The 15,705-nt window shown below is 38.3% G+C and overlaps 1 protein-coding gene across 1 annotated transcript in view; it reads left to right on the top strand.

Annotated features, from left to right (window-relative positions):
• Positions 1-15,705, top strand: part of si:ch73-280o22.2 — a 203,660-nt gene that overhangs the window by 41,487 nt on the left and 146,468 nt on the right. The window contains 1 exon segment of the mRNA XM_087254122.1: positions 14,217-14,387. Within this exon segment, the coding sequence (XP_087110248.1) occupies positions 14,217-14,387 (171 nt within the window).

Below are 15,705 nucleotides of genomic sequence, written 5' to 3'. Positions count from 1 at the left end.
TTTTTTTAACAACAAATAATAACTTGACTTCATTGTTAATATTGTTAAGTTGTTCATTTAGTATCAGAAGTGGCCTATATGAAAGGCAAATGCCTCTGGATTATGCTTATTTGACCAAAATACATATTTTAATGATTTAATTAGGACAGTGAGGTCTGACTTTGCTAAGACTAAAGTCTTGTCACTTAACAGAAATAATTCAATGACTCTAATAACTTAACAATAACAGTCATCTGGAATGGCAAAGAAAGTCTTCTTGCAGGACTCTCAGAGTTCATCAAGATTCTTTGGATTCATCTTCAATGCCTCCGCTTTCATCTTACCCCTGACATGCTCAATAATGTTCATTCTGGTGACTGGGCTGGCCAATCCTGGAGCACCTTGACCTTCCTTGCTTTCAGGAACTTTGATGTGGAGGCTGAAGTATGAAAAGGAGTGCTATCCTGCTGAAGAATTTGCCCTCTCCTGTGGTTTGTAATGTGATGTGCAGCACAAATGTCTTGATTTTTCAGGCTGTTGATGTTCCCATCTGCTCTGCAGACCTCTCACACACCCCCTTACAGAATATAACCCCAAACCATTTTCTATGAGAATCTTGGGTCCGTGCAGGTTCCAATAGGCCTTCTGCAGTATTTGTAATGATTGGGTTTCAGGTCTTCTGCCACTTTTCCAAAGTATCAACTAGAATTTTTTTGTTGCTCTTACAAATAGGATAGATGACAAGACTTTTGTCAGGTAGTGTACGTATACAATATGTACAGTCCTCCTAAAAATCTAGATATGTTTTCACCAGCCCAATGGGATGCCCTAAAACCCCACCCCTAAATCCAACCCTCTTTAAGGGATGAGCCAATCATACTAAAATGTACGAATTTACACAAATTAGCCACTAAATCAAAAGGTTACAAACTGCAGAGAGATTGTGTTGGCTTTTACACAAAAATGAATAAATAACTCATGATCGCGCATCACACAACAATGCATTCTCATTTCTAAATGACAGGGATTTTCCTATTGATATCTCTGCATTCAGATCATGCTCCATCCATACATTTTTGGTTACTTTATTATTAAAAAATATTCATAAATTGATCACTTTTTTCTCTCATTTACCACAATCTGCTGTCATTCACATGACATGTAACAAAGCCTGCTTTCCTGGAAGCTCCCGAAGTCTTCGCCTTATTCACAGTGGTTTCCTAATCCAGAATATTTACCTGTAGAAAAAAGAGAGAATGAAGAAGAGTAGAGAGCTTGTTGTTGGTGGAATTGCTATGAGGCTTTTTGAGCTAAGACTTAGTTGTCAGGAATGTGTGCATAAGCTATTCAATTCTGACACTTTTTTATTAGATAAAGGTATGCTGGTATTAGTAGTAGAAGATTGCATTTATGTAGCCACATATATAAGACTTTAGGAAAGTTTTGGGAAGTCAGCTGATTAGAGGTTCATGAAAACTTTGGCTGAATATTAGGGTAATTAACTAAAATTCTTACATTTTTTTTAAATGATGATTAAATGACTTATGCTACAATATAAAAGCAGTTTATATTCCTTTTGACTTTGCAAACTAGTAATGATTATGCATATCTGTGTAAATTATTCAAACATGAGTTCCAGAATTTATTTATTATTCTATAAACATTTTTGTGCAAATTGGAGCAGAGACTTTTTTTTACCCTAGCATTTTTTTTTTCACTGAATGTCTTGTTTTTTTGTACTTGAGTTCACATGTTTTTGCTTAAAACATTTTTAATTTGTGTGAGAGAAATGTTATCTCAATTCCCATGGAGAAAAATTGTGACCATCTCTTAACAGTCTTAAATTTTAAAGGGTGATATATGACGAGTTTCTTTTAATAAATCTAGTTTTTTGAAATTGAAATCTTCAATACTTACTGTAAAAACACGATTCTGAAAACTCCAGTTCTAGTCATTTTTTTAGGACTCCAGTTTTAGTAATTTTCATAAATCAAGTTTTTTGCTATTGTACTCTTCAATGCACAACATAAAACATGACGATGACGATGAAAAATTGAGTTAGGTTTTCGCAAATAAACTCTTCATACCCATCCTGCTGTTCCCATGTAACAGGAGTCTGCTGTTTTTGACCAGTCAGGATAGACTGGAGTATTGTTGAATATTTGTGTCTTATACACTGGATAGTACCACTTTGACATCTATAAACAGACATCTTTCCTCTTCATTAACGATACAGAGCGCCTGCAGATCAGATACTGACTGGCATTTGAAACAGCCAATGAATCATTGTAGGCATCGCCACTGTAGGATTAGTTTTTTATGTAGTTTGTCTTATTTTCTTGGCATCTACACCAGCAATCCATTCAGAACTACTATTATTTGTGCAGTTTACTCATTCTACCAATATTTTTTTAAGTTCTTTTTTAACTAGAGGAGTTTCAGTTTACCCCCCTAGTTAACATCAGTACACAGTCTTTATACTTCTAAACCTCCTCTGCATTTCCACCTGCAGCAGCGAGACTGAGACTGATTATGTTTTGAATGCTCCTCATCCTGTTTTATAAGGACTGATACTTTATTCTCATATCTCATTTCTTAAACAAAGATGCTGATACTTAATTTTACACTATGCCGTATATACTATTTTAAGTGATTGTTTACTTGCTCCCAAATATACTTTGGCCATTTGTCCATACTTCAAGCGTTGACCACCTTATTAATCAATTTGCTCTCCTGATCTCAAGCCTAGGCAAATACCTGAGAAAGCAACAATCAGAGCCCTCATTTTTATGATCTTTTCATGTAGACTTCTTACAAAATATTTTACAGTCATCATAAACGAATATTTCCTCAATTTAAATTACTAGCGTAAGTTAGTAAGTTTAAATCTGAGAATTCCATGCTGCTTTTAAGCAGATACTTCTCAAACACTTGCGTGGTGTTCTGTTAAACTTTCAGCCTCCTCCATCCACTATTCCATCTATCCGCTGTGCTCCCAGGCCTTTCTTCTTTTACTACATCTGATATGAGCGCAATGCCCTTTTAACGACCCCGGCGAGGCCCTGACTCTCAGCTCTTTTCACAGTAAACGACACGTATCGCTGCTCTCAACACCTTCAACACCTCCACCCCATCATCGTGTTGTAATAACCCCCATTATGGCTTCAGTGGCTGGGCCATCCTCCCGCACAGGACTCCTAATGGTTAGCTATGAGAGAGGCCCTAATAAGCCATTAATGGCGGGGTAATAAATAGCGCGACAATGGCTGGGTGGGAGGAGAAGACTAGATAGAATGACAGCGGAGCATTAAACATAAAGGTGAGACGTCTGCTCTAAGTGTGAGTTAGTGCTGGGGGTGTCGAGGACGGGTGGGGTTCAAGGACACCTCTAAGAGGGATGGAGATGGATGACAGGTTTGCTTGAGTGAGGTTTTTGTATCATTTTGCATTACGCACAGAAGCAACTGGCATGAAATTTGTCCTGAAACATAGAAAATTACAGTTTATTTGTGCAGTGCTGTAAGTATTCTTCTATAAGAAATAGTGTGTGGAGGATTCTACCTACTGTATGCACTGTGTGTTATGTAAGTGCAAGTCACATGACCTACAGAGCTGTTTGAATATGTTCAAATATGTTTATCCACAATTTTTTTAATTTAGACTAGTTTCGTCAAATGTTCTGATACTTTGGTGGAATAATATAACAGTGTGAAGCTACATTACTGGTACCTAACTATACAGTTGGTATATACAGTGCATACAGAAAGTATTCATAGTGCTCAATGTTACAGCTTTACTCCAAAATTGATTCAATTAATTTATTTCCTCAAATTCTACACACACACACACACACACACACACACACACACACACACACACACACACACACACACACACACACACACACACACACACACACACACACACACACACACACACACACACACACACACACAAAAAAAAAACCCTCCAAAAAAAATCACATGTACATAAGTATTCACAGCCTTTGCTCAGTACTTTGTTAATGCACCTTTGGCAGCAATTATAGCCTCAAGTCTTTTTAAATATGATGCCACAGGCTTAGTACACCTGTCTTTATAAATGTATCAGGTTGGATAAGAAGCGACAGTGTACAGCCATTTTCAGATATCTCCAAAGATGTTCAATAAGATTTAGGTCTGGGCTCTGGCTGGGTCACTCAAGAACATTCACAGAGTTGTTGTGAAGCCACTCCATTGATTTTTTTGACAGTGTGCTTTGGGTCATTGTCCTGCTGGGAGATGAACCGTCGCTGCAGTCTGAAGTCAAGAGCACTCTGAAGCAGGTTTTCTTTCAGGATGTCTCTGTACATTGCTGCATTCATCTGTCACTCTATCCTGACTAGTGTTCCAGTTCCTGCTGCTGAAAAACATCCCCACAGCATGATGCTGCCACCACCATGATTCACTGTAGGGAAGGTATTAGCCTGGTGATGAGCGGTGCCTGGTTTTCTCCAAACGTAACGCCTGACATTCATTCCAAAGAGTTCAATTTTTAGTCTCATCAGACCAGAGAATTTAGTTTCTTAAGATCTGAGAAATCTAATTCCAGGTGGGGAGTGACTTCAGTCTGGCCACTCTACCATACAGGCCTAATTGGTGGATTGCTGCACAGATGGTTGTCCTTCTGTAAGGTTCTAATCTCTCCACAGAAGAACGCTGAAGCTCAGACAGAGTGACCATAGGGTTATTGATCACCTCCCTGACTAAGGCACTTCTGCCCCAGTCACTCTGCTTAGATGGCCGGCCAGTTTTAGGAGTCCTGGTGATTCCAAACATCGTCCACTTATAAATGATTGAGGCCACTGTGGGAATTGGAACTTTCAGAGCAGCAGAAATGTTTCTGTAACCTTCCCCAGCCTTGTGCCTCGTGACAATTCTGTCTCGGAGGTCTACAGACAATTCCTTTGTCTTCATGCTTGGTTTGTGCTTTGGCATGCACTGTCAACCCAGGGACCTTATATAGACAGGTGTATGCCTTTTTAAATCATGTACATCAGCTGAATGTACCACAGGTGAACACCAGTTAAAATGCTGAAACATCTCAATAATAATCAGTGGAAACAGAATGTACCTGAGCTCAATTTAGAGCTTTATGGCAAAGGCTGTGAATACTTAATTACATGTGATTTTTCAGGTTTTTTATTTTTAATAAATTTGCAACAATTTAACAAAAAATCTAACTAATAACTAATCAAACTGATACCTGCTTATAGACAAAGCTCTTGAAAATGTTCCTTGAGGTCCATCAAAGGTTTCTGTTTACAATTTGTATTGTAGTGTTGAGAATTGTAACCAATCACTGGCATTTTAGTGACAACTCAGAGACAGTTTGATTTGAATAGTTTGTAAACTCTGACACCCGTAAAGCAAATTACAATGCAAATAATAGACCAATTTAGAGCAATTCTACTGCAGGATTTAATCTGACATGCAATGCTTAATTAAACTAATTTGAACACTGCATTGTAACGTTTTAGTTTATGTACTTAATAGTGCTACTACTAATATTTATTCATTCATTTATTTATTTTCTTTTTGGCTTAGTCCCTTTATTAATCTGGGGTCGCCACAGCAGAATGAACCACCATTTAGCATATGTTTTGCGTAGCATTGATCTAATCCAATTCGCATGTCTTTGGGCTGTGGGGGAAACCAGAGCACCCGGAGGAAAACCAAGTGAACGCTGGTAGAACATGCAAACTACACACAGAAACAGCGACTGACCCAGCTGAGGCTTGAACCAGCGACCTTCTTGCTGTGAGGCACTACCTACTGTGCACCTTCATCGCCCAACAATAAATATATTTAATTTAATTAATTTATTATTTAAATTTTTGAATTGGTATAACAATGATAAAATATAATATCAATCTTCCCACATCTATAATTGTTAGCATTTATAGATTATATATATATAACAGATTGTAGATTACATTAACAGATGTTTCCCACATCTATAATGGTTATAAATGTTATAGGGGCAAGTTCAGGTACTGGAAACCTTGTCATAGGTGAAGGTCATATGGATTCCACAGCAGATTCTAAAGATGATATTCAGGAATCAGTCAAGAGGCTGAAATTATGGCAGAGTTAGATGTTTCAGCAGAACAATTACCCAAAGTGCAGCTCCAGATCTACAAAGGAATTCATGCTCAGTCACGATACAATGTTCTAGAATGGCCATTCCAGTCCCCAGACTTGAACATCATCAAAAAATCAATGGATTGATTTGAAAAGGCTCATTCACACTCAATACCCTTCAAACCTGACTGTACTGGGGACATTTTGCAATGAAGAGTGGTCCAAAATGCCTTCAGCATGAATTCAGTGACTTATCCTTGACTATAAGAAATGTCTACAGGCTTTTATTTCAGCAAAAAGATGGCTCTACAAAAGATTGATGTCACTATTCTGCTGGGGTGCCCAAATTGTTGCACCTGTCTATTTTTGTTATGACTCAAATTGCATTGCTTCTGTTGATTAAATTAATACTATGTCAGAAATGAAATGTTGCTTTTCCATAGGGTATAAAATATATTCAGATTAAACTGCTGCTTTGAAAGGCCATCATACTATGACTTGCAATTATGATGATTATGAGGCATGGCCAAACTTTTGCATAAAACTGTATGTGTATGTAAATCACATTCAAAAGCACTTATAAATAATAATCCAGTGAAGCAAATACAATAGTGAAGTAATAATGAGGATGTGAACACAGTTATGCACGTCATTAAGATGAGTGTTAATCCTGAAGTTATGAACAGTTCTGGATACTATGATAGGACCTAAAGTACTCCAATTCTCAATACATATGTTACTTGTGTGCTGCATGTGGCACTTTATGCACAGGTCTTATACATAATGCAGTGTGTTTGGAGTGATTTTACTGACAGGCTGATGTGCTTGTTTAAGGGGGGAAGTGGATCCCAATGCATTCGTGTAGCCGTTTCCCAGTTCTGCCTCACAGTCTCCCTCTGGACCCCATTAATGAAGAGCCAGGATGCTTGTATGACATGCTCACCTGTAAAAAAAGAAAATGCACGCACATACAACACATACATATACATTGCAAGTGCATGAATTCCAAGGCACATGCTTTCCAACCTTATGAGGTCAGTCTCTGCATCTATGCAATCTTCTGGCTTGTGAAATTATGAAATAACGACTACAAAACAAACCTATGTGTTGTGGTGATCAAAATTAGTTTTTTTATTTTTATTTTATTTTTATAAATAATGTATTTGTGGTTATGTCATCCTATTAGAACATTGCTTTATAAAATACCCAAAAAAATTATTTTAAAAATAAAATACCATATTTACCAAAATTGAGGAACAGCAATGACTCTAGGTTAAAATAAATGATATAGCAAATATCTCCGAAGCTTACAGTAGTCAGAAATTTGTAGTTAATGTAAAGACCCGTTCAATGACTTGAGCACATCCTCAGGGCATTCCTAGTCTTTCACACTGCTCTGCTAGAATCTCCTCCACTCTTCTTCAATCTCTTGTACTGGAGTGGGTTTCTTAGCCATAATTTTGCCACCAATGATCTTTATAAGATTGTCTATCGGGTTTATATCAGAACTCTGGGCTTCCACAAATACTGCAGAAGACTTATTGTAATCCGCATTGACCCACAATTCTCACAGAAATCAAATCAGTCAAGTTTGGTGAAGGAAAAATCATGATTTGGGGTTATATTCAGTATGTAGGCATGCAAGAGATCTGCAGAGTGGATGTCAACATCAACAGCCTGAGGTATCAAAACATTTGTGCTGCCCATTAAATTACAAACATTAGGATAGCGCTCCTTCTCATACTTCAGCCTCTACATCAAAGGTCCTGAAAGCATTGAAGGTCAATGTGCTCCAGGATTGGCCAGCCCAGTCACCAAACATGAACATTATTGAGCATGTTTGGGGTAAGCTGATGGAGGCATTGAAGAATGAATCCATACCTCCAAATATATATGTTTTAGATATTTACAAGTGAGAAGCTTGGTGCAGATCCATATTGTTACTGGATTTCCTTGCCATCCTACCCTGATAGAATAGGCTCTCCTCGATAATAGATCAAAATCACTAATAACGTGTTGTTGAGAAGCTTTGTTGCTAGGAGCAAAAGTTATTAATGAGGCAACCTCAGATGTTTGGCAGAGAGATCTGGGATGCTCAATCGATGCAGACACTTGGACACACATTAGGCAGTATGTTGGCAATATATCAATCTGTAATAGAATTAAAGAACAACAGTTCAATCTTTTGCATTGTCTCCAGATTACCCCTATCACGTAGACATAAGTTTAATTCAAATTGTTCTCCATTTTGTTTTAAGTGCAAAGTTGAAGATTGTGACTTTTATCCACTGTGTTTGGAGTTATATATAAAATGCTATAGGGTACAGATTTGTAGGATTAAGTGTTATATTTAATACAAGATGTGACTTCGACTCTCTTAATTAATTAGGTTATGCTGATAGTAGTTTTAAGAGTGCAAGAAACAGGATGATGTTTAACTTTCTTACCTATGCTTCCTGTAAGAGTATTTCTTAAATGGACATCTGAACCACCAACAGTATCAGAATGACATAAATATATATATGACATAATATTTGATCTTATGCCATCTTTTGGAATATATTACCTTGTAGAACAGGGGAAAAAGTTGTACTTTTTATCAGATCTGGATCTTTCCTTGAGTATGTAGGTGCCAGGATTTCAGGTACGTTTAACCTTAGATCACCCTTGGCTAATTAGTGTATTCTTCCATTATTATTATTACTTTGTGTATTTTTATTTCTTTTATATCTTCATTATGTGATGTGATGATGCTGTGATGTTTAGAATTTGGTTGTAATCTGTTTTCATTGTTCTGTTGTTTTGTTTTGTTAAAATAAAAGCAAAAAAAAAAAAAAAAAAAGACGATAAATCCAAAGAATCTTGATAAACTCTGGGAGTCCTGCAAGAACACTTTCTTTGCCATTCCAGACTTTATTAATTTATTTTTTATTTGAGTCATTGCAGAGATGCATGGACGCAGTCCTCCAAGCTCAATGTTAATTATTTTTCCACTGCACCCTGACTTTATATTCTATACTGTACTTTATTTCGGTTAGATGACAAGACTTTTGTCTAAGCAAAGTCAGACCTTACTGTCCTAATTAAATCATTAAAAATCAAGGCATGATCATTTTTTTATTTTCGTAAAATAAGCGTATTCTAGAGGTCTTTGCCTTTCATGTAAGCCACTTTTGTTACCAAATGATCAACTAGAAGACATGTTATTATTTGATGTTTCTAAAACTTGGATAAGCGACAAGGCTTTTGTCACGTAGTGTATAGCAACAAAAAAGTATAAATAATAAATAATATAAATAAAGAAAAACAATACGTAAAAATTGTAACTTTTTTTTACTTTTATTTAAGGTTTAAAATGCAAATCTATTTAGAAGCACTCGTTTGATTAACAAATTAAGTCTCTGATATACTAAAGTACAGCAAATTTTTCTTCATATTTCTAAAATAATAAATAATAAAATAAATAATAATAATAAAATAATAAAAACATTTGTCTATTTTTCAAGACTATTACTGAAATTAGTATAAAAAGCTGAATGCATTTATATTTACACAAAAATCGGAGGAAATCTGTGGATTTCTGCAGACACAGATTCTGTGTGCACCTACAGTAGCTTAACTTAGAATAGGACAAAGCAGTGACCTCAAAATGTAAGAAATTGTAGGTTGCTCTTTAATTTTGATCCCCGCAGTTTGTTCACAGTTTGTGGCTGATTAAGTGGATAGAAATGAGAGTTTAAGATCGCTGTCATATTGTCAGCTTGGTGATAACAAAGTGACAATATGGCGTTAGAATCCAGAGGCGATATTGTTGCAATTATTGGCTCTCCTTTTCTTATATTTCTCCCCTCCCTCCAGCTCTTTCCCACTCAGTCTTCCTGGAGCTTTCATAGCCGGGGCTAATGCCTTCCTGATCCACTCCCCAATGCCTTTTCTGTCAGAGGAAGTCATTTAAGAGCACACACAAAAGTATTTGTCGAAGTGTCTGAAAATACTGCAGCCCTCTTCTCCGCGGCCCATTCTTCAGGCCTAATGCGGAACATCCCCTGGGTGATGGCTTTGGCAGCTGCAGAAATGGGAGAGCCACGCTGGAGATGAGGGTCATCGGCGGGTTACAGGAGAAAGTTTGTGCCCAGCAATGTTTGACTGTAGATTTGAGAGGAAACTTTACAGCCTCTGTGGGATTGGTGTAGATTGCGAGGCCACGGTTCATAGCCCCCTGGTGTCAAATGCACATTCACAAAGTCTTTCAGCTTTTATTATTTTATTTATGTGTGAAATGTGCAATCTCGGATTACGGTGTGCCATGCATCTTGTTGGAAATGTCCTTCGGTGTAGCCTTCAATATGCCTTCAATATCTAGAAACGCATAATGAAAAATTAAATGCGATGTTAACAAAATTATCATTTTTAGCAATCATACTGCAACACAGATCTGGTCAAATTTCCATGGTGGTCCCATGTAGGCAAGTTTGACTGAATCAAGTTAGCCATTGCTGGCAGATGCTGTATCCACTATTGTTTAAATGTATTAATTTCAAGAATATATATATATATATATATATATATCAAGAGTATATATATATATCAAGAGTATATATATATATATATATATATATATATATATATATATATTTATATATGGATTGGCTAATCGGGAGGACCGGGAGAATTCCCTGTGGGCCGGTCCGTTTTTTGGCCGCTAGGGCCGGTGTCCCTAGCTACAGAATCTGTTGCTCTCACTAGTCACACTTTTTAAATTAGTTAATTTATTTACTTGACCACAGTCTTCTTATTCATTATTTTACCGCAGCTCTGCTCTTATTACATTATCCAGCCTGCAGGAAAATGATGATATAACTCAGATGAGTCACTTTACAACATTCAACTGTTGTGGTCCAGTGGTTAGCACGTTAGATTTCGACATTGCCGTCCCGGGTTTGATCCTCGTCTGATTATGTTTTTTTTTTTTTATTGTTAAGACATATAATACTGTTAGGGTTGTTGAACATTTGAAGTTCTAAAGCAGCTGTTTTCTCAAAAAAAGATGTTATAGTGTAATTAGAAACTGAATTGGAATGACCTTATTTTAATATAGTCAGTCGTGAACTGAGGTGGGCCGGTCTGAGGCTTGAAACTCCAGGGCTGAGTCCCACTCCGGCCCTGTATATATATATATATATATATATATATATATATATTTTTTACAAATCATATAGAATATAGTGTATAGGGCCTGTATGAACAGAGTAGGAGTTTAATTCGCATTGCCGGCAATAAGTCTTCCAGTGCATGTTGGACTCGGGCAGGGCTGCCCTTAGTCACCAATTCTGTTCATAATTTTTCCATTCATCATTCATTCATATGTTTTCTTCTCAACTTAATCCCTTTATAAATCCATGGTCGCCACAGCAGAATGAACCGCCAACTTATCTAGCAAGTTTTACACAGCGGATGCCCTTCCAGCTGCAACCCATCTCAGGGAAACATCCATACACACTCATACACTATAGAGAATTTAGCCTACCCAATTCACCTGTACCGCATGTCTTTAAACTGTGGGGGAAACCGGAGCACCGAGAAGAAACTCACACGAACGCGAGCAGAACATGCAAACTTCACACAGAAACGCCAACTGACATCTAAGCTGAGTGATCTGGGCAGAAGGGCCTTAGTCAGGGAGGTGATCAATAACCCGATGGCCACTCTGTGGAGAGAGGAGAACCTTACAGATGGACAACTATCTGTGCAGCAATCCACCAATCAGGCCTGTATGCTAGAGTGGCCAGACAGAAGCCACTCCCCGCCTGGAATTTGCCAAAATGCATCTGAAGGAGCTGAGCCAAAAAGCAAAGCACTCGATTTGTCTGTCACTCTATGTTCCTACTCTCACCTATGGTCATGAGCCCTGGGTCATGACCGAAAGGACATGATCACAGATACAAGCGGCTGAAATGTTTCCCTCGCAGGGTGGCAGGGCACACCCTTATCGATAAGGTGACAAGCGGCTGAAATGTTTCCCTCGCAGGGTGGCAGGGCACACCCTTATCGATAAGGTGACAAGCGGCTGAAATGTTTCCCTCGCAGGGTGGCAGGGCACACCCTTAACGATAAGGTGACAAGCGGCTGAAATGAGTTTCCTTCGCAGGGTGGCAGGGCGCATAGTAAAGCCGCTGCTCCTCCACATCGAGAAGTCAGGTGAGGTGGCTGGGGCATTTGTTTCGAGTGCCCCCTGGATGCTAACCTAGAGAGGTGTTCCAGGTATGTCCCACCAGAAGGAGGCCTTGGGGAAGACCCAGGGCATGCTGGAGTGACTATGTCTCTCGGCTGGCCTGGGAACGCCTCGGGATCCCCCTGGAGGAGCTGGAGAAATTGTTTGGGAAGAGAGAAGTCTGGGGTTCTCTCCTAAAACTGAATGAACGAATGCTATCTTACAATCTTATTTCAAACCGAAATAAATCCATTATTTTCTTCAAAACTTGACAAATAATATCCCATAATGGTAAAATTAAAGAAATTTGTTTGAAATCTTTGCAATATTGTTTAAAAAAATTAAAACGCATGTGCATAAATATCCACAGCCTTTGCTCAATACTTCGTTAAAGGACCTTGGACTCAAGTTTTTTTTTACCATGATTTTATAGCTTGGCACAGTTTCTCACATTATTTTTTGCTGTACCTCTCAAGTTCCATTACCCATGTCATTCAATGGGTGACATGTGCAATCAGGTTTAAGGGTCTGCTCTGGCTGGGCCACTAAAAGATATCTACTGTTGTCTCATAGCCTTTACACCTTTTTTATCTCCTTTGTGTGCTTAGGGTCCAGAGTGTTTTTTTCATCAAGGATGTCTCTGTACATATTTGCATTGATCTTAACCTCAATGTAAATTTACCCTTACAAGCCCCCCAGTTCCTGTCAGCAAAAAACATGCCCATGCTTCACTGTTGGGGTGATGATACGTGCCGCCTGGTTTCTTCCAGACAAAGAGCCATTTTATTATTTTATTAGACCAAAGATTTTTGTTTTCTCCAGGTGCCTTTTGACAGTCTGCAAGTTTGGCCACTCTACCGCACATGCCTGATTGGGGGAGTGCTTCAGAGGTTGTTGTTCTTTTGGAAGGTTTCAGAGAAACACTGGAGTCCTTTTGGAGTGACCATTGTTCTTGCCGTTCTTGGTCATCTACCTTACTGGCCATTCTCCCCTGGTTACTCAGATTGCTCAGTTTGCCTAGGCAACTTGCTGTAGGAAGTGGATCCAAATTTCTTCAATTTACAGATGATTGAAGCAACTGTGCTCATTGGGACTATCAATACTTCATAGTTTGTTCTGTACCTTTTCCCAGAAACTGTCTGCAGAACAAATCTTGGAATCTTCAGATTGAAACAAAGCAGATAACATTTCACAAACCTCTCCTGTAAATTCTGCAAACCTCAACAGATTTGCATCTGACTTGTCCAGAACTAATCTTTCCCTGATTTAGGTTGGTTTAGGGTTATTCTAGCTGGTGGACTAGCATAAATATCCTGTTCATCTACAAAATTTAGTTGTTGAATTTTGCAGACAAGTTTTTGTTAACATTTTGACCGAAAATGTACTTTTATAGAAAGAACTATCAAATGAAGCACCAAACCTTACAAGCACTTTTTCTTATAAGAACTAACAGTATTTGAAATACCACATTGCCAGTTTTCAAGAGTAAGCTATAGCCTACAGCAGGGGTCTCCAATCCCGGTCCTGGAGGGCCAGTGTTCATGCAGGGTTTAGCTCCAACTTGCCTCAACACATCTGTAGGGATGTTTCAAGTGTACCTAGTAAGACCTTGATTAGCTTGATAAGGTGTGTTTGACTAGGGTTGGAGCTAAAATCTGCAGGACACCGACCCTCCAGGAACAAGTTTGGTGACCACCTACAGTATATGAAAACACAGACAATATTTTTGGTTATTTATAAGACAGTGCCTTTGTTCATGATTGTGGTGTAGAAAGTGCTTGCAGAAGAGTTGTGTCTTCAACTGTTTCTTGAAGTTTATGATTGTCCCAGCAGAACAGATAAACCACAGAACCACAACGCAGAATATGCTGGTCTTGACAGATCTCTCTTATGTTCTTGTACAGCTCCTCAGGATCCTCCCCAAAGAAGTCGAAACTTCTGCCTCACCTCCCATCAGCTCAGGTGCTTGACCCAGCTGACATCCACCTTACTGAAGCTGGAGCAAACAGTGGAGGACTTGGCAACTCATCTGGGTTTCCTTAACTGTGCTGGAGAATCAGTCAGCAGTTTTAAAGGTACACTTTAACCAATATAAATCTTTTTATATAGTTTCTGTTATGCAAAACTGCTATAATTATTAAGAAATATTTCTTTACCTCCATATAAGTGCAGTCATCGGTCACTTTATTAGGTACACCTGTTCAACTGCTCGTTAATGCAAATTTCTAATCAGCCAATCATATGACAGCAACTCAATGCATTTGGGCATGTATACATAGTCAAGACAATCTACTGCAGTTCAAAGTGAGCGTCATAATGGGGAAGAAAGGTGATTTAAGGGACTTTAAACGTGGCATGGTTGTTGGTGCCAGACGGGCTGGTTTAAGTATTAAAGAAAAGCTAATATTGTATGGTAGGGTCAGAATTTCTCACCAACAACATGTAAGCATCGATGCATTCTGCCTTGTATCAATGGTTCAGGCTGGTGGTGGTGGTGGTGATGGTGTAATGGTGTGGAAGATATTGTCTTGGCACACTTTGGGCCCATTAGTAACAACTGGGCATTGTGTCAACACCACAGCCTACCTTAGTATTGTTGCTGACCATGTCCATCCCTTCAAGACCACAGTCTAGCTTTCTTCTGATGGCTACTTTCAGCAGGATAACGCACCATGTCATAAAGTGCAAATCATCTCTGATTTCTTGAACATGGCAATGAGTTCACTGGACTCAAATGGCCTCCACAGTCACTAGATTGCAATCCAGTAGAGCAACTTTGGGATGTGGTGGAACGGGAGATTTGCATCATGGATGTGCAGCCGAAAAATGCAGCAACTGTGTGACACTATCATCTCAATATAAACCATAGTTTCTAAGAAATATTTCCAGTACCTTGTTGAATCTCTGTCATGAAGGATTAAGGCAGTTCTAAAGGCAAAAGTGGGTCCACCCTGGTACTAGTAAAGGTGTACCTAATAAAGTGGCCAGTGAGAGTATGTTGGAATCATTTCTCAAAATTAAATCAACGGCATTCTTTATCACATGACTACATATATTAAAATAGAATTTGTTTGTTTATTTATTTATTATAATAATATTGTTTTTATAGTTGTTTTATTGTATTTTTAGCCAGATTCCTCAGAATCAAGTAATCCAAAACAAAGTCAACTGTCAACTTTTCATTTTTTGGATAAACTTTCCCTTCAAATACTTTCTAGTAATCAACAAAACATCCATAGTAAGCAAATGTCCCCCTGAAGCAACTGCAAAAACATATACAGATGCAAATAAGTGGTTTATGTTGCCCTCAGACTGAATGTGATATATGCCAGTCAACAAGATATATGGTTGTTGTGTGTGTGTGTGTTTTTAAGGGGATATCAGCATAGTGTA

This window comes from Danio rerio, chromosome 5 (genome assembly GCF_052040795.2).
Source record: "Danio rerio strain M-AB ecotype USA chromosome 5, GRCz13ab, whole genome shotgun sequence".
Lineage (NCBI taxonomy): Eukaryota > Metazoa > Chordata > Actinopteri > Cypriniformes > Danionidae > Danio > Danio rerio.
The sequence above is the reverse complement of the archived record's forward strand: the minus strand, read 5'-3'. Positions and strand labels throughout refer to the sequence as shown.